Source organism: Canis lupus, chromosome 3 (assembly GCF_048164855.1).
Source record: "Canis lupus baileyi chromosome 3, mCanLup2.hap1, whole genome shotgun sequence".
Classification (NCBI taxonomy): Eukaryota; Metazoa; Chordata; class Mammalia; order Carnivora; family Canidae; genus Canis; species Canis lupus.
The window spans coordinates 47,183,751-47,210,569 of NC_132840.1; the positions used below are offsets into that span (position 1 = coordinate 47,183,751).

General features: G+C 50.4%; 1 protein-coding gene across 3 annotated transcripts in view; it reads right to left on the bottom strand.

The window, feature by feature from the left end:
• Positions 1–3,263, bottom strand: part of PEMT (phosphatidylethanolamine N-methyltransferase) — an 89,314-nt gene extending 86,051 nt beyond the window's left edge. Inside the window, exon 1 of one of the 3 annotated variants that reach the window (XM_072820849.1) lies at positions 3,125–3,263. Coding sequence is in view for 1 of the 3 variants with exons in the window: in XM_072820846.1 (XP_072676947.1) it covers positions 2,715–2,777 (63 nt within the window). In the remaining 2 variants the exon portion in view is untranslated. Of the gene's footprint in view, positions 1–2,714; positions 2,894–3,124 lie in introns of those variants that run through there. The other 2 variants (XM_072820846.1, XM_072820847.1) reach the window with 2 other exon arrangements.
• Positions 3,264–26,819: the final 23,556 nt, after the last annotated feature.

Here is a 26,819-nt window from a genome sequence, read left to right on the forward strand (position 1 = left end):
GTGTGTCCAAATGGAAAAGGGCATGAAAGTGGCCCCCATGACTACACCCTGCCAGACTGAGTTCTCCAAGACGGCAGCACCCCTAGGCCCCACTGCAGTCATCTTCTGAGTCCTGGAGGTACCCTGCCCGTGGACAGCAAACTGACAGTCCTTGCTGCCACCCACCCACCAGCCAGCTTGCTTCATGCAGCTGACAGGCCAAGGAGCAGGGCTCTAGAATCCCATGATAGCCAAAAAGCTACGAAGGGCCATTGCCAGCGAGGCCATGTCAGGTACGCTCCTCATCAAAGTGGGTGATTTTTTTCTAATTAAAAACAAAACCAAAATTCTGTATCAGCTGGAGCAGGTGCAGAATATAGCTGTCCAAGGCCATTGTATTCAAGGGCTGCACCATTCAGCTGAATATGGTAGCCACCTGCCACATGTGGCTATTGGGAACTTATGGTGCCACAGGATGAAATAATATTTTTGATATAGTAGGTTAAATAAAATAAACTCTTAAAAATAATACCGGAGCACCTGGGTGGCAGTCAGTTGAGCATCCCACTCTTAATTTCAGCTCAGGTTGTGATCTCAGGGTCATGGGATCAAGCCCTGTGTGGGGCTCTGTGCTCAGCAGGGAGTCTGCTTGAAGATTCTCTCTCCTCTGCCCCTGGCCCCACTCGCACACTCTCTAGCTTGCTTTCTCTCTCTGTCTCTGTCTCTGTCTCTGTCTCTGTCTCTCTCTCTCTGGCATAAATAAATCTTTAAAAAGAGAAAAAAGTAATGTCACCAATTTCTTTTTATTTTTCAAAATGTGGCTGCTAGAGAAGTTTAAATGATAAATGGGACATATTACATTCCTATCAGGTAGGGCTAGACTAGCACACTGCGATCCTGCAGCTCAGATGCCCACGGAGTCCAAAGAAACCTTGGTGTTCACGTGGGCCAGGGACTGACTGACATCTTTTAAAGCCAGAGATTCTGACTGAAGAAGGAGGAGAACCACTACAAGACAAATACACAATAACGTGCTTGCTGGTGGTGGTGGTGGTGTTGTTAAGAAAAAAAAAAATCTTTGGTGATAGGAAGCTTAGCTGTACCAAAAGAGAGGCAGCAGTGGAAAAACTGCATCTTAGTCAACTAGGGTCACCCTGACCTGTCCCCAGAAGCGTTCCCAGTTCTTTCCAGCTGCACAGCCCCATCAAACCTGTAGAGAAAGGGGAAAACAGAAAAACCCTTCCCACACACACCGAGTGAACCTTCCCCTGCTCGCGGCTGATTTCTCGCTCCCAGTGCTAGGTCTAGAACACAGGCCTCACTCAGATTACCCGGCAGTGCCCTGACACTCCACTGGGCCTGTGCTGGGCCCACTGCCCCCTCACAGTGGGGCTTCTGGCTCAGAGACATCCCACCTCAAGTTCATGGTGACGTGGCCTTCCACACAGAGTCATTCATCCAGGAAGTACCCACCCCGGAGCCAGGCAATGCGCCCCTGGCACTCTCCAAGTGCCCTCTTCATCTGAAATCTGCTATGGTAGAAAACACAAAAGGTACCACCACTGTCCATGTGGGTCCAGAGATTCTCTAATGACTATTTACAGTTTAGGATTCTAAGGATTCCACAGGATACCCTCATCCTCCTGGGGGAGGTTGTTCTTCCTCTCTTCTGCTTCCCACCAACCAATGTCAACTCCTCCTGCACCCTCTCAGGGTCAGATGCTAGCCTTCTCTTTGTTCCTTGGACAAAACACTGCCCCCGTCTCAGGCCTTTGCCCTGCTGTCCCTGCTGACCAGAGCTTATCACCCTGTCTCAGACAGCAAGTCACCTCCTCACAGATACAGGGATTTCAATTCCCACTTCTCCACCAGCTACATCTCAGAAACATTGACCAATTTTAGCCCCTTCAGAGAATGTTCTATGCTTCCAGGCTTCCTGTTGCAAAGACTGGCTGTTATCAGCGAATGAATAAAGGGAAGAAACGCACTAGATTAAAGAAAGGCTGCTCCAGGCAGAGATGGAGCTCCCAGGCTCCACAGACAGTGGCTGAGGGATGAGAAAGGTGGAAAGGCGAGAAAAGGGAGGCTCTGAGAGAAGGCAGCAGGTGGGAGAGGAACAGCCATTGGAAGGGGAGCCTGGCGCGAGATGCCAGGAAAAAAACTCTCTGGCCGATGACTTTGCACACGGGCTGCTGCCCCAGGCAGCCGGGTCTCCAGCCAGCAGGGCGCGTCCCACGCCATCCTGGCACAAGGCTTGAAGACCGGCAAGTCTTTCCACTCCTCCAGCCTGGAAAGAGGTGATGTCCCGTAGCCAACTCAACCCCAGGGGGTGGAGGAGCCAGGGCGCGACCTCTGGCCCCGGGAGGGGGACGGGGCTGCGGCAGGACCCCCAGTTCCCACGCACCCACACGCTCCCACCACGCACACTCCCCTCTCAGCCAGGACCCACACTCCCAGGGCAACCCCGACCACACAGTCGCAGAGGCTCGCACACACGCGCACACACTGAAGTACTCTTTCTCGGATACAATCCCTCTCTTCCACTCACACGCGCGCGCGAGCCACGCCCCCAAACAGGCAGCTCCGCCCGCCCCGCCCCTCCCCCGTTGCTTGGCAACAGCGGCCCCGCCCACTGGGCGTTGGCCGCCGCCGCGGCTGCTGAGGCGGGAAGACCCAGCACCCCCGGCCGCGCGGACCCTCTCCCTGCTCCCCCAGCCGCGCGGCCCGGTCCGTACCTGCCTAAAGTCAACATTGCCGAGGCCTCCGCAGCAGTCGGGCCCCGCCACCGAGCTGCTCATCGGCTCTGCTGCGGGCCGCCACGTCGCCCCAGCCGGGCCACCTCCCGGGGGCCGGGGCCGCAGGGCCGCCGACTCGCCCCCCCACCCCCAGAGCCGCCCTGTGGCGCCGGGAAGCTGCGCCGCCCGGGGCGCTTTCCCTGTGACCCCAAGTGCTCCGGGCCTTCTGGGAAATGTAGTTCCCCGTGCCCGCGAGGCGCCACCGTCCCGGAGCTCGCGACGGCAGCTCGAGGAGCCGAGAGCTGCTGGCCCCAGGGTCGCACGCTGCAGGGGCCGCCAGGTGCGGGGCGGCTCTCGCCCGGACCCTTGGGCCCCCGGCTCCCGCTCCCGCTCCCGGCTCGCCGACTGACCTGGCCTCCCTGTGCTTGGGTGGCGGTGGAGCTCGGAGCCGGCGACAGCGGGTCCTAGGTACAAGTAGCTTCCTGCGCAGCCCCCTGCGGACTTGGACTTTGGCCCGGGCTCGGGGTCCCCCGCCCTCTTCTGAGATCTGCTTTTGCCCAGAGGCGGTGCAGGCCCAGCACACCCTGCAGTCTCCTGCCCAGGCTACTCCTCAGGACCCTGGGCCCCCGCCCCCGTGGCCTCCCTGTTTTTGGGCTCTGCCAGAGACACCTCCTCCACTCCTTTGTTCATTCATTCTATTCTCGTTCGCTCACCGGGTACTTGCTGAACTGGTCTGTGCTGCGGTACCGTAGGGAACAACACGGGTCCCTGCCCTCACTGTCTCCTAACGGAAGAGACAAAACATGAATAAAGGATTATAACCTGGACAATAACTGTGATGGAAAGAAACCCCGGGGTAAAGTCAGATGATAAGCCAGAGTGCCTTAGGATCCCTTGCCCAAGGCCCAAACGCAGGAGAGAGTGTTAGACGTGTGAAGTGTAGGGACAGGACAGGTTAGGAAGAGAGACCATGCTACAAAGGTGGGAAACAGGAAAGAATTAGGGGCATTTCAGGAATCCAGGAAAGGCTGATGGCTTGTGGAGCAGGGGTGGAGGAGACAGAGTGGGAGGGAAGGAGTTTAGAACAATAGGTGGGATTTTAGATGATCAGGCCCAAGACAGCCCCTTTTGCAGCCAGGTGTTACATATATGGAGAGAGAGACTCAGATTCTCAGATTTGCACAGTCTCCCAGCAAGCTTCGGGCCCCGGCAGGACTCTCGCAAGGCCAGCTGCTTCCTTTTTTTTTTTTTTTAATAATAAATTTATTTTTTATTGGTGTTCAATTTGCCAACATACAGAATAATACCCAGTGCTCATCCCGTCAAGTGCCCCCCTCAGTGCCCGTCACCCATTCACCCCCACCCCCCGCCCTCCTCCCCTTCCACCACCCCTAGTTCGTTTCCCAGAGTTAGGAGCCTTCATGTTCTGTCTCCCTTTCTGATATTTCCACCCATTTCTTCTCCCTTCCCTTCTATTCCCTTCCACTATTATTTATATTCCCCAAAAGAATGAGACCATATAATGTTTGTCCTTCTCCGATTAACTTATTTCACTCAGCATAATACCCTCCAGTTCCATCCATGTTGAAGCAAATGGTGGGTATTTGTCATTTCTAATGGCTGAGTAATATTCCATTGTATACATAAACCACATCTTTATCCATTCATCATTTGATGGATACCAAGTCTCCTTCCACAGTTTGGCTATTGTGGACATTGCTGCTAGAAACATTGGGGTGCAGGTGTCCCAGCATTTCATTGCATCTGCATCTTTGGGGTAAATCCCCAGCAGTACCAGTTACTTCCTGATTCAGGTGGCTGGCTTCTCTCGCCCTTAGCCCTGAGCACCTACCAGTCTTGAGCATTTACTGAGCAGCCACTGGGTGCCTGTCCCTGTGCTGACTGTTTTACTTACAGATAGGCCCAACCTTTACAACATCCTCAGGATGAGGCAGGCCCACCAACCAGACAGGAAGGACAGGAGGGATGCTGGCTTTGGAGCATGTACCAGGTCTGTGACTAGGGGCAAATTCCAGTTTCCTCAAAAGTAAGAAGGAAATACGCAATGGTAAAACTCCGTGCGTATGATCTGACCCCCACCCACCCGTGAAGTAACTACCTCTGGCCACAGCAGGGCTGAGTACACAATGGGTGCTTCAAAGCTGGTTTGCCTACAGACCACTGTCACAAGAGTCAGGATGCTCCCCTCAGGGTGTCCAGGCAGGGCCTCCTGGACCCAGAGTCAATTCTGGGGAACCCATCAAGGCAGAGTGCTCCTAGGGGAATTCACTCCCACCACCCCCCACATCTCTACTCTCCTCGAAGCACCAGGTTTCTCCTGTCCTACCTGGCGGCTCCCATTGTTTTTTGAAGCCAGAAAAGCTGAGTTTGTGTGTGTTTGGTTTATCTGGGAACAAAGGTAAACGTCAGAGGTCACATCAGAGCTGATGCAACTAGAGGAATCCATTCCTCCACCCCTAATCCACCCCCTGCCATTTTCCGTGAAAAGAAAACACCCTGGCCAGGAGAAGCCAAACTGAAGCTTCAAATGTAGTTGGAGTGGTTCAGATCAAAAGCTTCCTACCCAAGACAGTCTGAGGCAGAAGTCTTTGCAGGACTATTTGAAAACTCCCAGGTCTGTAGAGCTTGCAGAAATTGTTGGAATATAACTTTTTCAGCATCCCTAGCAAGTAGAAAAGTCATTTCTGTTTACATACCCCAAGTGATGGGAAGCTCATCACCTCTTGAGGTAGCCTACTCCACTCTAGGAACAGGGTGTTTCCTCATGAAACAGACCCAAAGCCACCCTTCTTGGAGTTTTAACAGATAGAGCTTCTTTCTACCCTCAGGTAGAAATAACCTCAGGGTTATCTCTCTCTTCCCCTTTGATTATTCTTCAGATAATGGGAAGCCATTTATCACAGAATATCTCCCAGGTGGCTCCAGAGCAAACATTTCCTGATGACCCCTCTTTGGCCAGGAGTTTGACACTTGGTATGAGGAGATCCTCTCCCTCAGCCTCCACTGGCATTGGATCTGGCTGCCTGGCTCCCAGCAATCACTAAAATAGGCTTTCATTATGAAAATTAGCTTTTGCTTATTGGGCGGCTTTGGGTAAAACCTAAATCTTTCCCTACTCTGAATCTATTTACTGTTCATGAAAGGAGATAGTAATATTTCTTGAGCAAGGCTGAAATAAGGATTAGAGTTAGCAACATGCACAAACGTGCCCAGCACACAGTGGATTCTTCATAAATGTTTCTCTTCCTCTCTTGTATAGAACAGACTCAGCAGTTAAGATCACACTCATGACACTCACAGGCATGCTGGGGTCTAGGGCCAGCCCAGCTCAGGGGCCCACTGAGTTACTGGGAAGACAGGGGATGAGAAGCTTGCATGAGCAGATGGCCTGGTGGGCAGGGGAAGCCAGCAGTGTTCAAGGAGCAGGGGAAGGCTGGGCAGCATGCACTGCAGGTCACCAAAAACCACATTATCAGGTGTTCTTTAAAACCAGGAGGAGGGGATCCCTAGGTGGCTTAGCGGTTTGGCGCCTGCCTTTGGCCCGGGGTGCGATCCTGGGGTCCCGGGATCGAGTCCCGTGTTGGGCTCTCGGCGTGGAGCCTGCTTTTCTCTCTGCCTCTGTGTGTGTGTGTGTGTCTGTCTGTCTGTCTGTCTGTAATAAATAAAATATTTTTTAAATAAAAATAAAAAATAAAACCAGGAGGAAATACTGTATGTTGGCAAGTTGAATTTAAATAAAATTGTAAAAATAAAGAAATAAAACCAGGAGGGTAATGAAGAGTTGCAGCCACAATGCCCAGCACCTCCCTCCTATATTCATGGCCCATTGCCCCCCCTTGGCCCAAGCAGGGTACAGGAAGGAGAGAGAAGTAGGTTCAGCAGGAGCCAGGGAGGGAACTGAGCAGGGCAGTGATGCAGATGATGAGGAAACCCTCCCATCCTCCCCAGACTGAGGAAGAAGCCTCTCCCCCAGTGACTTCCTATTGCTGGGAAGAGGGCTCAGTGGTAGACTCACCTGAATCCAGCCATTTAAGATCCTAGCAACACCAGCAAGGAATGAGTACTGGCCAGCACCCCCCCCGCCCCGACCACTCGTTCCACAGAGCAGCCAACCTCTGCCTTCCCCTGGCCCCTTTTGCTGTCCCCTGAACACCCCAGGCACACCCTCACCTTCAGGGCCTTTATACATGTTGCTGCCCCTTCTGCCGGGAACGCTCTTCCCTGAAAAGTCCTCTTAGCTCCCTCCCTCAACTCCTTTAGGTGTGGGGGTCATCTTTCTGCTCTGTGGAACATGTCAACCGCCCCCTCCACTCTCCATCCTCTTCCCCACCTTATTTCCCTCCACGGCTCTTATTGTCATCTAACACATTGATTCAGTTTACTTATTTATCCAGTGTAGTGTCAGCCTCCCCCAGTACAATGTGAGCTTCAGGAGGACGGGGTTCTTTTATCCCTTTATACACAACTCCATGGCACCTGAATCATGCCTGGCATAAAGCAGGCATTCAATAAGGAATGAATGAATGAATGAATGAATGAATGAATGAATGAATTGTCCTACTACTCCCAAATTTGGGGTATCCTTGGACAAAGCACTTCTCTGGGCCTCAATGACCCTGCCTGCGGAAAGGGGAGGTTGACAGGATCAATGAGTACAAAATCATAGCAACCAGTAAGCCATGAAGTCCCCATCCCAACACTTGCTGGCCATGGGTCTGGGGCAGGTGACTTACCTTCTCTGTTGCACAGCAGAAGAGAAAATTCTACCCATCAAAACAAATAGCTATTTGAGCTCTTGCAAAGCTGTAGGCTCAGCTCTCAGCACCAGTTCCTTATAAGCCCCAAACTGCCCTGCAAAGTGGGGAGTGTTATTCTGGCTTTCCCAATGAGGGAAGTGACCTCTGTGGAAGGGACTGGCCTGTAGGCAGACAGCTGAGTAAGTAGTGTGCTTCAAGCCAGCCAGCCTAAACCCATGCCTGGCCTTTTACCACTATGCAATCCTGCCTCCCTAGGGTGGAGGAAATGACATAAAAAGCCCAGCACATGGTCCAGTGCAGGCTCAGCACTTATTCAAATATTCAGCGTTCAAAACACATCGTGTTGGGACGCCTGGGTGGCTCAGTGGTTGAGCGTCTGCCTTTGGCTCAGGGAGTGAGCCTGGAGTCCCCAGATCGAGTTCCCTGCATGGGCCCTGCTTCTCTGTCTGCCTATGTCTCTGCCTCTCTCTCTCTCTGTGTGTCTCTCACAAATAAATAAATAAAATCTTAAACACACACACACACACACACACACACACACACATCATGTTTCTGTAACATTCTCTGCTTCTTTTCATCACATCTACCCTTTGAGGTCCAGTTAAAGCTTCATCTTCTCTGAGGAGCCTGACTATTCCTATAAGGACTAAGGCAAAGTATTCTTCCTCACTGTGGCCCCCGAGGTCCCATATGGCCCAGATGCAGCCCACCATTCCAGCCCTCCTCCCTGAATTCCAGCCACACTAACCTCAATTGCCTCCAGCCACAGGGCCTTTGCAGCTCCCATTCCCTGTCAGGCACTCTCTTCCCTTCTCTTCTCAGAGGAGCATCTCCTGCACCTCTGGCATCTAGCACCCCAACACCAATCAGGCACTCATCAAGTTTACCAAACAAATCAATGAGTGAAGGAAAGCCAAAACTGAATTTTGGTCCAGTTATCTGTCAAAAATGGAAACAAAGTAACAATATTTTCAGACAAACAATGGCTAAGAGGATTCATCACCAGCAGGTAGGTGGAAAATGGCCCCAGTCAGAAGCCCAGGAATAGGGAAGGAATGAGAGCAATGGGAAAGGTAAATCTGAACAAGTCTTAGATATTTATAAGAATAAAAATATCTCATGGGGTTTAAATGTTTATCTCCGGGGATCCCTGGGTGGCTCAGCGATTTAGCGCCTGCCTTTGGCCCAGGGCACGGTCCTGGAGTCCGGGAATCGAGCCCTGCGTCGGGCTCCTGGCATGGAGCCTGCTCCTCCCTCTGCCTGTGTCTCTGCCTCTCTCTCTCTCTATGTCTATAATAAATAAATAAATAAATAAATAAATAAATAAATAAATCTTTAAAAAATAAATAAATGTTTATCTCAGTAACTGACAGAAAAGGTAGGAAAGGGCAGCCCCGGTGGCGCAGCGGTTTGGCGCCGCCTGCAGCCCAGGGTGTGATCCTGGGGACCCAGAATTGAGTCCCCCATGGGGCTCCCTGCATGGAGCCTGCTTCTCCCTCTGCCTGTCTCTGCCTTTCTCTCTTCGCTCTCTCTGAATGAATAAATAAATAAACCTAAAAAAAAAGAAAGAAAGAAGGAAAGAAAGAAAGAAAGAAAGAAAGAAAGAAAGAAAGAAAGAAAGAAAGAAAGAAAGAAAGAAAGAGAAAAGGTAGGAAAAATCTCATAGGGCTGCAGGTTTGAATGATATGATGAACCAACCCTATACCATGATCTCCTCAGAACAGTCCTCCCAACAAGTGCAGAACATAAATTCTTTTTTCTTTTTTTTTTTTTTAAGATTTTATTTATCTTGGGAGCCCCGGTGGCCCAGCAGTTTAGCGCCGACTTCAGCCCAGGGCGTGATCCTGGAGACCCGCGATCGAGTCCCACGTCAGGCTCCCTGCATGGAGTCTGCTTGTCCCTCTGCCTGTGTCTCTGCCTCTCTCTCTCTCTCTCTTTCTCTCTGTCTCTCTCTCTCTCTCTCTGTGTGTGTGTGTGTGTGTGTGTGTCTCTCTAATGAATAAATACAATCTTTTTAAAAAAAAAAAAAAGATTGTATTTATCTATTCATGAGAGACACAGAGAGAGAGAGAGAGAGAGAGAGAGAGGCAGAGACACAGGCAGAGGGAGAAGCAGACTCCATACAGGGAGCCCAATGCGGGACTCGATCCCTGCACTCCAGGATCATGCCCTGGGCCGAAGGCAGACGCTTAACCGTTGAGCATCCCTCTGCCCACCTTCTACTGCTCATGCTCTCGGACTCTCTCTCAGATAAATAAATAAAATCTTAAAAAAATAATAAAAGACTAGAGATTGAGGGGTTCCAGCAAAGACACTGCCTCTTGTGGCACACAGGTGACCTTAACATGTGGAGTCTCATATAGGATTATCTCCTTAGGATAGACCTCCGAAGCAGAGAATCCAGTCACACTCAGCACCATGTGCAATGACACAGATGAACCTAGAAGCTATTGATCTAAGTGAAATGAGTCAGGCAGAGACAGACAAATACCATAGGATTGCACTCGTATGTGTAATCAAAAAAAAACAACAACAACAACAAAAAAAACTGAAACAATGAACAAATCAACAAAAAGCAGAAACAGATCCATGAAGACAGAACAAATTGATGGTTGTCAGAGGGGAGAGGGAGGTGGGGGGCGATGAGGCAAAAGCAGGGAAGGGGCGAGGGAGAACTAATTCAACTCTGGAATGAACAAGTCACAGGGATGGACCAGAGGCACAGCATAGGGAACATAGCCCATTCTATTGTTAAAGCGTGGTGACTGACCGTAGCCAGGCTAGTGGTGTAATGTACCCACTTGTCCAATCACTCTGTCGTACCCCCAAAACTAATATAACACTGTGTGCCAGCCATACTTCATTAAAAAATAAAGCTCTATGCCTCCACAGAAGGATGAAGTTTCCATTTCTCGGACTTGCTAGCAGAGAGTATTATTATTCCAAATATAGTTATATCAATTTAATAGTTGAATAATTAGACTTTATTTAATTTGCCTTTTTTCCCTCGTTATTTGTGATGTTGGACATTTCTCCATGCCCTTTCCGTTTTGACTGGAATAGTGTTTTATTCGCACTATTTACCAATGCACCTCCGGTGCCTCTTCCAAAAAGACTCAGGAGCCTGTCTCAGCCATCTCTTGAACTTACTTAATGAAATGAATCAGGCTGCTGTCAATTTTAAGTGATTAAAAACTTCTTTACTTGGAAGATTTTCCAACCCACCAAAAACTTGCAAGAACTATACAACAAACCCACATATCCTCCACTCGGGTTTCCTGATGATCATTTCCCAGCATTTGCTTTATCTGTTTATATATAATTATTATTATATCAACTGTTTGAAAGTAAGTTGCAGGCTCTTCACCCTAAATACTTCAGTGGATATTTCCTAAGAAAAAAGATGTTTTCCTCCGAAACCTCAAAACAATGACCCAAATCAGGAAGATTATTGTTGCTACAGGAGCGTATCTAACATATATGGCAGGCTTGCATTTCACCAACTGCCCAGAGAACGTCCTTCTGGTGTGTTTTGTCATCAGATCCAGACTCCAATGCAGGATCACTTGTTGCCTGCATCTGGCTTTAATGTGCAACATTACTTAACTCTTTGTCTTTCAGAGCACTGACATTTTGGGAGAGCACAGGGGATTTTGCAGAGGGCTCCTCTGGCAGGGTTAGTGTCTCACAATTCCCTACAGGCTGTGCCTCTGGGGGCCGGAACATCACCGAAGTGCCACTGTGTCCTCCAGCGTGTGATGTGAGATGTGATATCGAGCTGCCCATCCTGGTGTCTGAGCTTTGATCACTGCAAGCATCAGATCTCTCCTCCACAGAGGTGTGCGGGGTTCAGCTATGTTCTTTCTTCTAAATTACTGGTCTGTCATTGCCCGCTGGTGTGTTGTTCTTGCTTTCATAAAACTGGGGCTTTATAGCTCCAGCTCAAGAGGGCAGCTCAGGGGCAGCCAGCTTCCCCACGGTGCCCAGGTGACCAGCAGGGTAACCTGTCATCCCAGCCCCTGCCCAACGGGCCCTGCTGCCTGGTCCTCGAGTCCTTGTGTCCTGGCATCATAGCTGTATTTTTGGAGGACCCCAGGGTCACCTCCTGGTCTAGGCTCCACCCCTCCTCAGGCCTCAGCCTCTCTTATTTGCAACAAGAAGTGCCAGGGTTAGAACCTGTTAGGTTTCTTGGTGAGGGCACTTAGTATTTGAGTGGGACCATTTTTTTGTGGTGTGGGCTGGTCTTGCAAACCTTGAGTGTCCCTGGCCCTCACCTTGAAATATATCCCCAACCTGAAACACCCCATACACATGTCCAAATGGCTCCGAGAAAGGGGTTATGGCCTCCAGTTGAGAATTGCTAGAGGTGACAGCTAATCGTATTAGCTACTATGAATTGAGGACTTCCTTTTCTTTGAAGATTTTATTTGTTCATGAGAGACACAGAGAGAGAGGCAGAGACATAGGCAGAGGGAGAAGCAGGCTCCCTGTGGGCAGCCTGATGCAGGACTCTATCCCAGGACCCCGGGATCACAACCTGAGCCAAAGGCAGATGCTCAACCACTGAGCCATCCAGGTGCCCTGTATTGAGGACTTCCTATGTGCTGACCTTGTACCATGCACTTGATATACACTATCCCACTGATCTTGCAAACAATTCATTTTACAGATGAGAAAAGCCAGGCCCAAAAAGCTTAAGCAATAGTCAGGAAGTGTTGGTGCCAGGACTTCCATCCCAGTAGGCCAGACCCTAAATGCCCCACCCTGTTCAAGGCTGTCCACTGACAGAGGCAATGTCACACATTGGTTGTGAGCTCAGATTTCTGTGTTAAACCTGAGCAAGAGATTGAATTGTTGCTCGGCAAACAATCACCCCTTTCTCCCCTTCGGTTGTAGGTGGAGCAGACTGCCCTGCGCTATTGACTTTGGGCCCATGTAACTTGCTTTGGCTAATGGAATGGGAATGGGCATCGTGTAAGCAGAGTCCTCAGATGTGCTCCTGTGGTTTGCTTTGACTTGATACAAAGCACATATCCTGGGTGACTGCTCTCCTTTTAGCCTGAGCCACAGAACAAATGCACAGAGAGGAGACCTGAATTCAGGTCAGCCCAGGTGACCCCAGACCTAAGTGGAGCTGCCCAACCAAGTTCAAACTAGACCAGCAACTTACCCTCACCCTGCAGACCCATACGTGAGCACAAACATTAGCTGTAAGCCACTGAGTCTGGGGTGGTTTGTTATGCAGCACTATAATGATGAGAGCTACCTGATATAATCTGGTTCTAGGACCAGCGTGGGCAGGTCCTAGAGGCATCTGCAGACCTTTGTGTCCTTGTCAGTATAATGGTACCATACTGGAACTGATCTTATACTCTTATTGTGAGGGTCAAAGGCGATAATGCTCTTGGCACGGTGCCTGGTACCTAGAAAGTATTTAGTAAATGTTTGTTATTCATTACTACTGTCACTGTGGCTACTATTACCCATAGGGGCGACCATCAGGATCTAGTAAGGAGCCCTAACCTCCATCCTCAAGGACTTGGACAGTCTGAGGTTAATGAATTGGAAAGGGAGTTGGCCCTACGTTAAGGGAAGTCCCCAGGACTGTCCTCCCCCAGTGAGCATCTAGAGTGGACTGCTTGGGGACCAGATGGCTAAGTACCTGCTGGTGAGGCCCAGCCAGGTCAAAGTGACCCATGAGCCATGGGAAGCTCAGAGCCAGCCTCTTTCCCCTCCTTCAGCCCAAGACTTAGATAACCGGCACTTTCAAATGACAGGCCAGAGCCCAGCTACACAGCCCAGTCCCTCATGTGAGTATGTCAGTGTTTGGGTCTCTTTCTGAGTGTGTGCGGGTGTGGGTGTGTATTTCCAGGTGTGAGAATGTGTGTGCAGATCCATGTGAGTGTGTGTGTCTAGTTCACAGTGTGTGTGTGTGAATGTGACTGTTTCAGAGTGAGGGGATGTGTGTCTATGGGTGTTTGCTTGTGTGTGGGTGCCAGTGGGTGTGTGTATGTGTGACCAGCGTAGGGAGGAGTATATGTCCATATAAGTGTGTGTCTGAGTTTCCAGGGCTGTGAATGCATTATCTCCAGACTCAGAGCATTGTTGTCCAGAGACTGCCTGGGAGGTGATCCTTTCCAGCGCACACTGGAGGCAGACACACCTGAGGTCCCATTCTGGCTCTGCCACTTACCCACTAAGTCATCCTGGACAAATGTTCCAGCTTCCTTGAGCCTCCAGTTCCTTGTGGGCTGGTCACGAGGGTCAAAGGCAACAAGCCCTTTGACCGGCTCTCTGTAGGCGGCCTCTACTGGCCTATAAGAAGTTCAGTCATTCAGAAAGAGGAAGTGGTGAGCTGTAGAGAGGCCAGGGAGGTGCAGGCTGGCAGTGATGATAGTGAAGGTGCAGGGAGGGTTCCCAAGGCCTAGCAGCTTGCAGGTGACACCAGGGGACCCAAGGTCACAGATTTCATCTCCTCATGGCCATTTCATGTTTTCTGTTTTGTTTTTTTAATTAATACACTTTAAAGTACTGTAGCTTTCTAGGGAAAGTGAACAGAGAGTAGAGAGAGTTCCCGTATACTTAAAAAAATTTGAGGGGCGCCTAGCTGGCTCCGTCAGTAGAGCATGCAACTCTTGATCTCAGGATCATGAGCTTGAGCCCCACTTGGGCATGGAGCCTACTTAAAACAAATCATATTAAGATAAATTTCATTATTTTAACCATCTTATTTTCTTTTATGTTTCAACAATTGGTAATCAATGTATGAGAAGGTCACTTGAAGCATCAGTGATGATGACTTCAACCCTGACCCCTGGCTCACTACTGATGGAGGTCAACCACTGAGCAACCACAGAAGGACGATGCCAATGACTGAGTTGCTTGTGGGTCTTCATCTGGCAAAGATCCCAAATCTTAGACCCTTTAGCCCTGGGTGTTTTTCTTGCAGTAATTCTCCCAGTGTTGGTAGGCATCGGAACTGGTTGCTTCACATTGAGACTCTTCATCTCTGGCCTCTGATCAGGTCAGCGAGTACCCTCATCGAAGGTTTTTCCATCGTGGCTGCTTAGAGTCATTCTGATTCGGTGAACCTCGCCACCTCTGGTCCCATGGCTGTCTTTCAGGTTCTTAAGAAGCAACGGCAGTGGTGTGGCCTCCTGCCCAAAAGCTTCCTCTTTCCTCATTCCTCAAGGAGAGGGAAGAGCGGGGTGGCAAGAACAGGAGCAGAGAACCCTACTTCCACTACAGCTGCCACTGCGTCTTCCCCCAAAAGTTATTTTAACCATTTTACAGCATATAGTTCAGTGGTTTTTAGTCACATTCATGATGTCATATGACCATATCATGATCTAATTCCAGGACATCTCCACCACCCCACAGAGAAACCCTGTACCCATTAGCTGTTGCTCTGTACCCTGCCACCCCAGCCCCTGGCAACCACTAACCCATTCTGCCTCTATGGATTTGTGTTTTCTGAAAGAATCATACAGTTTGTGTGACCTTTTGTGTCTGGCTTCTTTCACTCAGCCTGTTTTCGAGGTCCATCCATGTCGTAGCGCATATCAGTACTTCGTGCCTTTCTATGACTGAATAAGGTTCCATTGTATGGTCAAACCAAATTTTGTTTGTCTGTTCGTCTGTTGATGGAGACTTGGGTTGTTTCCATATTTTGGCTGTTATGAATAATGATGCTGCAGACATTTCATGTATAGGTTGGGTTTTTTTTTTATTTAGTATTTTTTAAAAGATTTTGTTTATTTATTCATGAGAGACACAGAAAGAGAGGCAGAGACACAAGCAGAGGGAGAAGCAGGCTCCAGGCAGGGAGCCCGATGTGGGACTCGATCCCAGGAATCCAGGATCAGACCCTGAGCCAAAGGCAGACGCTCAACTGCTGAGCCACCCCAGGGGTCCCAAACTTAGTATTTTTTTAAATAGGCTCCACATCCAGTGTGGGGCTTGAACTCACCACTTTGAAACCAAGGGTCGCATGCTCTACTGACGGAGCCAGCCAGGCGCTCCCCAGGTTGCTGTTGCTTTTTAATGGATTCACTTTTCATTTCTCTTGGGCGTTCTCTAGCGTGAAACTGTTGAGTCATATGGTAACTCTATACTTAGGCTTTTGAGAAATTTCCAGACTGTTTTTGCACAGTGGCTGCGCCATTTTACACTCCCACTAGCAGTTCATGAGGGCTCCAGCTTCTCCACAGCCTCAACAACACTTGTTCTCTCCTGTCTTTTCGATACTGGCCATCTTCATAGGTGTGAAGCAGTGTCTCATTGCGGTTTTGACTTGAATTTTCCCGACGGCTAATGATGTTGAGCATCTTTCCCTGTGCTCTTGGCCATCTGTTTATCTTCTTTGAAGAAATATCTTTTCAGATCCTTTGCCCATTTTTATTTGGGTTATTTACCTTTCTATTGTCGAGTTCTAAGATAAAGGGTAATTATACACGAGGAGACATTTAAAATGGAATGTGGGCCATCTCAGCTTCTCGAGAGTGTCAGCCCTGTCCCTGTCTAAGGGCCTGCGCCAGCCCTCCACTGTTTGCACATACCCCCACTCCCCATCTCTGGAGAAAATGGAGCACTCCTTCCCCTGTGAAATTGCTTCCAGGCAAGCCCAAGACCTTTCACCCAATCAAGAGCTCTTTAGAGTGTTTTTCCAGACAGAAGCTGCTCTTTCTCTAAACATCAGTGCTGCTGCCTTGTATGTATGCAGAAATAGCTACAGCCAGCTTCTGAAAAACAGAATTATGTGGTTTTTCTTCCAGGCACTACACATGAATGACTCCTAATTTTCTATTTCTCATTTAAACTTCCCTTTCAGGCTCCAGACTGCTTCCACCTGCTGAACTCCTCCCCATGGCACAGGGGTGAGGGTGGGGTTGGTCTTCCAGACACCTCACCCCAGCCCCCTCCACTCCTAGTTCGTGACTTGAGGCCCGCACTTCCTGCACCACCCAGATTCTTCCCTCCCTCCACTCTCCCTCCCTGTCACAACCAGTCAGTCATCAACAACCATAATTGTTCCTCTGAAAGAGCTCTGCTCAAGCTTCATCAACTCACCAGCTCCCACCTGGACAGTCACCATGGCTGGCTTCCCTGCCTCCATCGTCCCCAGAACAGCCTCGACCCAACAGCCGGTGGACTCTCCTGCTCAAAACCCTGCAATGGTTCCTTTCTGCACAGACCAGAATCCAATTCTCCTGCCTGGTATAGGACACTCTTCCCAAATCAATTCCTTCATGTATTTATTGCTTCACTCATGCAGTTGCCTGAGCACCTACTACGTGTGCGAGGCACTAGGATACAGTGGAACAAAAGACAAGACTTTGAGGAGGAGCAAACGATTGCAGGGTGACCAGCAATCCAATGGGCCTGTAGGTGAGCAATGGGGACAGAGAGGAAGGGACTAAAACCATCTTGAAGGCAGGCTCTTAGAAGATGTGGCTCCTCAGTACTCAGTCCTGCTCATCACATCAGATTACCTCCAATTCCCAGAATGCACTGGACTGCCTTTACAAACATAATGAAGGGCCACCCCCCTATGCCCAAACTTTGGGCAAATTCCTCCAGCCATCGTGACCTGGTTAAAGTGTCCCCTTCTTTACGAGGCACCCTGACCCTGCGCAGAGTTGACCTGATAGTCCTGCAGAGATGTCATTACAATGTTAGTCTCACCCAGTTATTATTCTAACTATGATTTTCTGGTAAATGAGTTGTCATCTTGGTTTTACTCTTGGCTGCTATACACACACCAGAACACAACGTGTGCCTCCTCCTCCTTGCACCTCAGACCTCCACCAAGGAGAAGGTGGTCTTTCCTATCTAAAGTTCTGGCATCTACTAATACAGCATTCTCAGACAGGGGCAATTTTGCCACACACACACCCAGGGACATTGGGTGATGTCTGGAGACATTTTCGGTCATAGCTGGAAGGTGCCATGGACGTCCCAGAGGTCAGGGATGCTGTCTGCAACCCTCAACATGCAGGACAGCACCATAACCAAAAATCCTCTAGCCCAACATAGAATAGTAACAAGGTTGAATTTCCTTGGTCTAAACCTAGGTGCTTGTGCTTCAGGATAAGAGGGCCCTGCTTGAGTCAGGCAGGCTTCCTCGAGATGGCCTATGCTCAGGTTTTTAGGTTGGGAAGGTCTAGGTGTTTCAAGGGCATTGGCTTGCTGCTCTGCGAGGAGAAACAGCTGTAGATAGGGCACTGGACAGACGAGGAAGGGAGCCTGCAGCCCACCACCTCTGCGGGCCAGCAGGTGTCCACAGGACCTCTGGGCACACAATGAGACTCCATTTCCCAGCCCCCTTTGCTGTTAGGTATGACAACATGACAGAGTTCCAGCCAATGGAATGTGAGAGGAAGTGACACCATCGCTCCCAGGCCTGGTGAGAAGACCCTCCTATGTGCTACCCTCATCTCTCTTTCCCCATCTCCCTGCTGAATCAGAGGACTCAGAAGGCAGAGCCACAAGATGGAAGGGGCCTAGGTCCTTGAGTGACTGCAAGAAGCAGACCCCACACAATCATCGGCTCCCATCAGCCCACATCCAACAGACATGAACAAACCCTGACACTTAAGGGTTTACTTGTCATAGCAGTTTATCTTATTTACCTAAAATCAGATGGGCTCAGAAGAAATATAAAAAGTGGCAGGCAAAGGTCCCTTTCAATAATTGTAGGGCTTACCAAGTCATCCAGTGACCCTGAACAATTCCTCCTGCCCCCATTATACTCTTGTCTAGGTGTCGCCAAGCTTGGCAGGTGGGGTTACATCTGACTTCAGAAAGGGAAGGGATTTCTTACACCCTGAGAATTATGTGACGGTTTGTACCAGTGGAAAGTCTGTGTCATCCTTTTTGGTGGATTGTGACCCCCTTGAGGGGAGGGTCTTGGCCTGATTTGCTGGATGTCACCAAGACCTGGCAAAGGCTTTAGCATGCAGCAGTCCCTAGGAACAGTTAACAAGCATCTCTGAACATGCAGTGTCCCTGATTGGGGAGAGGTGTCCGTGCTCTGCTTTCATGTCTGTATTGAGTTGGGAACACATTCACCTGCCAAAAACAAAATCCAGGAGCACCTGGGTGGCTTAGTCGGTTAAGCATCTGCCTTCAACTCAGGTCATGATCCCAGGGTCCTGGGATCGAGTTCTGCATTGGGCTCCCTGCTCAGCAGAGAATCTGCTTCTCTCTCTCTCCCTGCTGCTCCCCCTGCTTGTTCTTTCTTTCTCTCTCTCTCTCTCTCTCCCTCTCTTTGTCAAATAAATAAATAATCTCTAAAACAATTATGGTTAGATAATCCATATCCAACCAAATGGATAGAGGGTTCTTTTTTTCACATAACATAACTAGAGGCAGATGGTTGCTAGCATCAGGGACCGTGGTTCCACCTTCCCTAATATAATTCACTCTCCATCCTCATGTTTTGACCTCAGAGTCACAAGATGACTGCCATCACTCTAGTCCTCACACTTGGGTACAAGACAAGTGCAAGGTGAGGGAAAGGTCAAGGGCCTTTCCTATCTTGAGCTTCTCCTGTCTCTTCATCAGAAGCTTTCCCAGAAATGCCCCCAGCAGACCTCCCACTTTAGGACTGACTGGTGGGATCTGGGGATCTGGGTCACATGATCAGCATGAGAGGCTGGGAAATTTGGTAACACGATGGTCACGACTGGCTTAGAACATTGATTAAAAAAACAATTGATGTTTTATTAGGACAAAGAGACTAGGTCTTAGAAAATTGGCTAACACTGTCTGCCTCAATTCCTGGTCCTGTTTCTGGGGCTGTTATTAGAAAGTTCTATTCTCTTAGGACCAAGAGGGCCACAATGCCTGGCCTTCTCCAGGTCTGAGGCTTTGTGACGATAAAATGGCAGGAGGGTTCTTGGCTTCTTCGCCGATTCCCTCATATTCACCTGCTGTTCTGTCCCGGTGCTTCTTCTCAGGAAACCTTCAGCAGAGATGCCACACCCTGTCCAGATGACCTCTCCCAGCAGACACTATCTCAGTCACTCTGGAGAAGCTAGACTCTGTCCCCAGGAGATGGAAGGAGAGTCCATGGGTCACTCTCCCAGAAAAGGCAACTGGGTCAGTGTAGTTACTCCCATTTGGGAAGCTGTTGCATTTCCCCAAAGTCCTAGACTTCCCATGCAATCTGCAAATAACCACTGAGTCTCACGTATAGTCTCAAATTCCAAGGAAATTGAAATAAAAATAGCCAGGGGAGGGAATGGAACTTGGAAGAGCCAGGCAGACAACATTTAGCCAAATGTGGGAATCAAGGGGAGGAGCCCAGAGGATGGGGAACAGGGTAATATTAGCCAGCATATGCCAAGCACCTGCTATACACTAGGTGCTAATTGGAACACATCACAGACGTTGGTATCTTATTGGGTCTTCAAGTCAGGCCAAGGAAGTACTATCATCTCGCCTATTTTATTCTACAAGCAGTGAAACTGAAGCTCACAGGGTAATGCCTGGAATGTGAGCTCTGGTCAGATCTGGTCTCTTTTCCAGCTGGCTCATTCCCCAGCTGTACTTAAACTCCTTGTAGCTCAATTCCGTCATCTATACAATGGGAATGACAGTAGTACCAACCTCACTGGAAAAGCTCAATATACCAGTGTGTGTAGAGAATTCAGAAGGGCTGACACAAAATAAACCCTTGATGCATGTGTGCAAGTATCATGATCGTGATGCCCATTTTACAGGTATGGGGACGGAAATTCATGAACAATTATGCATTTCCCCCCACAGTCATACGACCAGTAAAAGGTAGAGCCAAGGGTCAAACTAGGTCTCTCCGATACCAGCACCCACACTCTAAACCACCAACAACGCAGCCTGACGCGAACAAGCACAAGCCACGGGCGTGATTAACAAGAGAGCAGATTCTACACACATCAGACAGTGCAATGGGTCCCCCTTAGTACCACAAGCAAAGCCCATGGTGAGCAGTGAGACCGTAACACTTCATTTTGTGGCACACGGCCCTGGATGTGCCTCTCTGAGCCTGCGTCCCCCAGCAAAGCAGTTCAAAACACTGGTTCTCATCAGTGGGCCTGGAATAAATTCTGGAACACACTGCTCTGGAGAGACTAGAGGGCATGGGAAATGGCTCCTCTGGGGGAGTGGTAAGGGTGGGGGGGATTTGTGACATAATCTTCCTCTTCTTCTTCCTCACTCATGGAGCTCAGCAATGTGGCCAACTCAAAGGCTACATTTCCCAAACTTCTTTGCAGTTGGCGTGGTCAATGATCTGGAAGCCTTTGAGTAGGACTAAGAAAGACCCTCTTTAAAGAGCCAATTAAACTAGGAGTCATGTCTTTTTGCTCCTTCTCCTTTCTTCTTTTTGCCCATAAAACAGATGAAATGGCTGGAGCTCCAGCAGCCTTCTTAGACTGTGAGGTGACTTTGGAGATGGAAGCCACGAACTGAGGACGATGGAGCCTGGGTCTCTGATGATTTTGCAGAGCTGCCAAGCCAGCCCTCGACCCTACCTCCAGTCATCTTTAATGTGTAAATCAATCCCTAATTTGCTTAAGGGACTATAATCAGTTATCTCTTACTAAATGCCAGTTACATTTCACCTTTAGAATCATCCAGAACTGGGTTTAAATTACGCCTCTACCACTTACATGACTAGAGTCGATCACCGATCACTCTAAGCCTCATTTTGTTTATCTGTTAAATGTCAATAATATTTCCATCCTCACAGGATGGATAAGATAATCCATGTAAAGTAGCCCAGACTTGCTAGTTCCCACCACCTCTGTGGGTGTTACCCACTCCCACAGTGGCTTCCTCTTCCCTTGGACCCTTCCAAACCACTCATCTTTGATCTCACAGCACCCAGATCACCCTTATGTATGTATAGTCTCCCACCAAGGCAGGGAGCTCAAACTCAAACACCTTTAGGTGTCTTGAGACAAAGGGAGGGGCACAGCCCTGCATCACTGGATGATGGAGAGCATGCCAGCCCGCTCGAAGGCAGCCGGCTTCAAACACCACAACATAACCACCGAGGTACGGACAAAACATGTCAGATGATAAAGCTAAGATGCTTACTCTACAGACTACGATAAACACCATGGAGGCAGGGATTTGTTTTTTCCAATCAATGTACTTCCAGGGTGGCTTCAATGCTTGCGGTTTGACCTCAAGGAGATGAATTTTCATGGGGCTGCTCCTCGACCCACCACATCCACTAGTCTCTGGTCCCAGATGTGCACTTTGTGCTCCCCTCCCCCTGTCCCTTCACCCAGCCATTTCTCCTGCCCCCGGTGCCCCTTCTCTCATCAACATCGTCGCACCACTACTCCTTCTTGAGGGTGGAGAGAGAAGTCTTCACCTCTGACTTCTGGAGATGGAGTCCTGGCCAGAGCCCTCTTGAGGCCCACAGCACAGCCTTCAAGGGACGAATCCTGCCAGACCAGCTGGAGAATCCACAGGGCCGGGGAGACCAAGCACAGCCTTTGAGAACCTGCCTCCACCTCCACCCCACCCCAGAAGCCCAAGAAATGTCTCCCAGGCAAGCAACATGGTCCTGCAACAACCCAGGGGCAGGTCAAGGCAGGCACGGGGCAGCCAGAGACACAGCCTGCCAGGAATTAAGGCAGGCAGGCAGCTGCTAACATCAGACAGGAAAACTAGACACCGCGCATCTCCTGATGGAAGCACTCAGCTTCGCCTCTGAACCATTCGCAGTGAAAACAATCCAACCTGAATCTGTACAAGCACTAGACCCACACATCAAATTTCAGGAAAGACTGGAGACAGAATATTCCAAATGCTACCACAATCAAACAGTCAGGAAAAATCCAAACTGTGGAGACTCTGTGGGACCAGTAATTGGTTTCTCCAGCAAATCAATTGCGATGGATCAGACAAAGAGGCACACCAACAGGCACCTGGGTGGCTCGGTCAGTTAAGTGTCCAACTTGTGATTTCGGCTCAGGTCATGATCTCAGGGTGTGAGATTGAGCCCCACATTGGGCTCTGCACTGAGCATGGAATCTGCTTAAGATTCTCTCTCTCCCTCTCGCTCTGCAACTCCCCGCAAAAAAAGACACACCAATATCATTAATTGCAATACTGGGCCTTATTTGGACCCCAATTCAAGCAAACTAAGCAACAACAACTGTGTGCATAGTTATTTTGATAAAAGCAGTCTTTGCCTTTTATTATTTTCTTTTATTTTTTAAAGTAAATCCCCATCCACCATGGGACTTAACCCCACAACCCCAAGATCAAGAGTCATATGCTCTACCGACTGAGACAACCAGGCGCCCTCGGTCTTTTAGACGTAAATGTTGAAATAATTACAAATGATATAATATGATGTCTGAGATTTGCTTCAAATTAACAAAATGCTAGGGATGGGTAGGAACCGGGATGAAACAAGATTGACCAGGGGTTGCTAACTGTACAGCTTCCAGGGGAGGGGAGGGGGTTCTTCACACTGTTCTCCCTGTTTCATATCTGCTTGAAATTATCCATAAGAGGAAAGGAAATGTCTTGACCAAGAAAAGTTCTGCCTCCTGGGGGATTTTTGGCAACATCTGGGGACATTTTTAGTTGTCACAAGGGCAGTGGGAGGGGCGGGGGAGAGAAATCCCTGTGTTTGTGGGGCAAGCAGGTACTAAAGAGAAGAATGGTTAGAAGATCAGGGCATCAGATGGTGATGAGGGCTCTGAAAACAAATGAGGCAGGAGGGGGATGCGAGGGTGCAATGCTAAGTAAGGAGGTCCCCTCATTGAGAAGGTGACTTCTGGGTAAAGTGTTGAGGGCATATAGAGGTGGTCATAGCAGCTGACGAAGTACGGATGTCTCTGACCTCCAGGTAGGGACATTTCAGAACAAGCGCCAGCGCTGCCCTCCCACCCACGGCCGACTGCTGGCCTGGGTGGGAGGAGCCCCATTGTCTACCGTCCAGCCCGTGGCCTGTGCGGAGCCTGTGCAGAGTGTGGGTGCCGGCCCGGTGCTCTGGACAGCCCCCTCCCCCCCGAGGCCAGAAGTCACAAGTTCAAGGGCACAGGTATGAGCAGGGAGGGGCCCAGAGCCCAGAGGATTTTCAGAAGCAGAAAGCAGTGAGGCAGAAACCGACACTGCTCGTACCAAAGGGATGAACCTTCCGAAGAAGAGAGGATTCTGAAGGGCAGAGAGGAAGCCGGGCTGCCTCTGGGGAGGCCGCGCTCAGCCTCCACTCTGGGAGGCCCGCAGGAGGACGAGGCCCGTGAGGCAGCAGCCAGAAGCCCCGCGGGCAGGAGCAGCCCCCTCAGCTGGCATGTTCCCTTCATCCGGCCCCGCAAGGGCCACCACTTGGTGCCAGGCACTCAGGAGTCAGCAGCAGAGATGCAAGCAAAGCCCCTGCCCGCCGTGGATGAATCTCTCATCTGGAGAGAGCGAACCGGCCAGTCAAGCTAGAAATAACACGATCATTTCAAGTACTGTTGAGAGCTTAGGGTAGATCAGGGCCCGGGAATGGGAAGTGGGTGGGAAGGGTGGTCTGTGGTCCAGGCTGAGGAGGAGACAGGGGTGCGGGCTCAGAGGTGGGGAAGGAGAGGGGAGGGAGGAGCCCCGCACAGCCTGCAGGAGGAGCCCGTGAATATGCAGAGGAGAAGCCAGCTGGGGGCCGGGGGTGCTGGAGCCTGGGGGCCCCACTCGGGCACTCGGGGTGACGGTGAGGGCGACTGGGGAGCCAAGTGCATCTCGGAGGCAAGGCCACGGGGACTTCCTGTAGTTGGGCCATGGCAGGCAGGGACACCAAGGAGTCAGGGAGGATCACCATGGTGGCAGAGCGGGATGGCAGAGACTGGGAGAGGAAGACACAGGGGTGAGTAAATCAAAAGCCCCCTCAAGAATTTTAGGGTCGGGTATAGGAGAAGGGTTGCTGCAGAAACTTTTAACACAAGCCAAGTCTGGAATGTAAACATCAGCGTGGGGTGGGAGGAGGGGGACGTGAGTGAGATGCTACGCTGAGGACATGCACAATGCTCATCGATGAGGGGAGCCGTCCACCTCCGGGTCCCTTGGGTGGAACTGGCCAGTTTCTCCTGCTCAAAGGGATGCATCTCAACAAGAAGGTAAGCACCCTTGCCCTCTCAAAGCTTCAGGGGACCCATTCACCTGTCCACCTAGCGGAAATGTTTTTGAAGGCTCAAGGCCACCATGCCCTGTTGCACAGGTTGAGCACTAGGTGACACCAAAAGGGTACTTTTACACAGACTGGTATTGTTCCTAGAGCTAGGTAGTCCGCAACCTGCACAGTGCTGCCTGGAGGTCATGATTATTGTGGAAAGGCTGTGTTTGTAAATACCAGGCTTCCCGAGAAGAGATGGGAATGTTTGTGAGAAACATGAGTTTTCTCTGCTTCTGAAGGTCAAATGAACTCTGGCATTTAAACACAGCTGCTGCAGTTGCCCTATATCCTGTGTTTTCTTACTAAGAAGAAAAGCTTGGCCAGGGAAATGTCAACTCTGAGGTATTCCCAGTTGGCTCACACACGCCAGCCACTGATGAGCTGTGCTATGTCACCATGTTCTCTGGGGCAGTGGGAGGCTCCCCAAGTCACACACACACAGGACCTGGCTTCTCTCAGGTCAGTGAGGACCCCTACTTTGTTCAGTCGTGGGACCGACAGACAGAACCTCCCACGCTGCGCCATGCTGGGCCGTGTGGGCTGCACGTCAGGGATCCTGTAGCCATGTAAACGGGACCTGCCCTCCGGCAGCTTTGTGGTGCAGGTCAGGAAAGCCCCAGACCGGGCCTCAAATCCCAGCTCTGCCCCTGGCTGGCTGGCTGGCTGTGCGACCTTAGGCAAGTCACTTCACTTCTCTGAGCCTCAGTTTCTGCTTCTGCAAAGTGGGGGACATGTTGGGGCTGCTGGAAGGGTGCAGAGGGTCCCTGGCCGATCCTAGGGTCTGGGCTCTGACAACCTTTGTCATGATCTCTGTACTCATTCTCAGGGAGGCAAGGGGAGAACTAACATACAGCCATTCGCACGCTCACCTACACACGCAGAATCATAGCCAGGTTCCAAAATCCTCTAAACACGCATCCTTAGCCAGGAGCTCTCACCGATTCTTTTATTCTTCCTTTTTCAAGAAAGATCTCTAAAATACAGAACAGTGGAAGGAATAAGCAACCCTTTGCCATCGCGCAGCAGGGTCTTGCCAGGCAGGCATCTGTGGATGGCAGGGATGAGCTTGGCTAGAAGCAAGGCCCTCTTGCCTCACCTTTTCCTCATTTCCCTGAACCCCGGGGGCTTCCTCTGACTTCCGTGAGGAATGGAAGGTCTGTGGGTTTCAGGAGGCAGAAGGAGCAGCCCCCATGGCTGTCTCAGACAGAAAGACAGGAGGACAGGAGGACAGGAACTCAGCATCACATGTTCCTGCTTCTCAGGAAGGGCAATAGAGCTGAGGCACTGGGGGTCCTGCCACCACCCTCATCTCCCAGGAACCAGTGGGAGAGCACCTTTCTGCTAAAGCTGCAGGATGCAGCCATGAAGTTCCCTCATCTCTGTTCCCCTAGGGGAGAAAGGCCCCTCCTCTGGAAGGCCCCAAACCCCACAGGAGGCCCCCTGGAAGGTAGCACCTCAATTAGGTGAGCTGGCAAGGTCAGAGCAAACAGGCCCCTAGGGTCCAGCCCAGACCTCTCAAGGTGCCAGTAGGGCCACAGGCCTCACCCTGTCATAGCTATGCTGAAGAGCTGTCTCCCTGGTTTTCTTGATTTCCTGATCTGTCACATCCGAATGACACCCCTTGACCATCCCATGCCAGTTCATGGCTAGCTGGCAGTGGTGGAGTGGTTACTGTTCTCTGCAAAGCCTTACACTCCCTGCCTTGCTGCCTCTGCCTCTGCTGTCTCTGCAGTGGGGTTGTGCCCTTGGGCTCCCACTGCCCCCCCCTCCCCCAACCCCAGGCCAGGCCCTGCACCCCGGGGGAAACTCTGAGCCCTCCTGTGCCCGGGTCCATTTCCCATCTCCACACAGCCAATCTCCTGAGAGCAGAATGTCCTCCCTCGATCCCTCACTCCCTTTCTTCCTTCCTCTCTCACTCCTCCTTGCTCGCTTTCTCTCTCTCTACTGTTCAGGGGCAAGGAGCAGTGGAGTGCCTGGTGTGGAAGATGATTCCCATCCCCCCACACACACCCACTCACCATGGCTGTCATCTACCCCTGGTGGCTCCAGTCTGGTGGGAGAAAGAAGGGCCCCACTGCTGTCTCGGCTTGCACTTCTCTGGTTACTCATGAGCTCCAGCACCTTCTCATACACTCATCAGTCAGTGTGGGTTCCCTTCTATAAAGTGCCCAT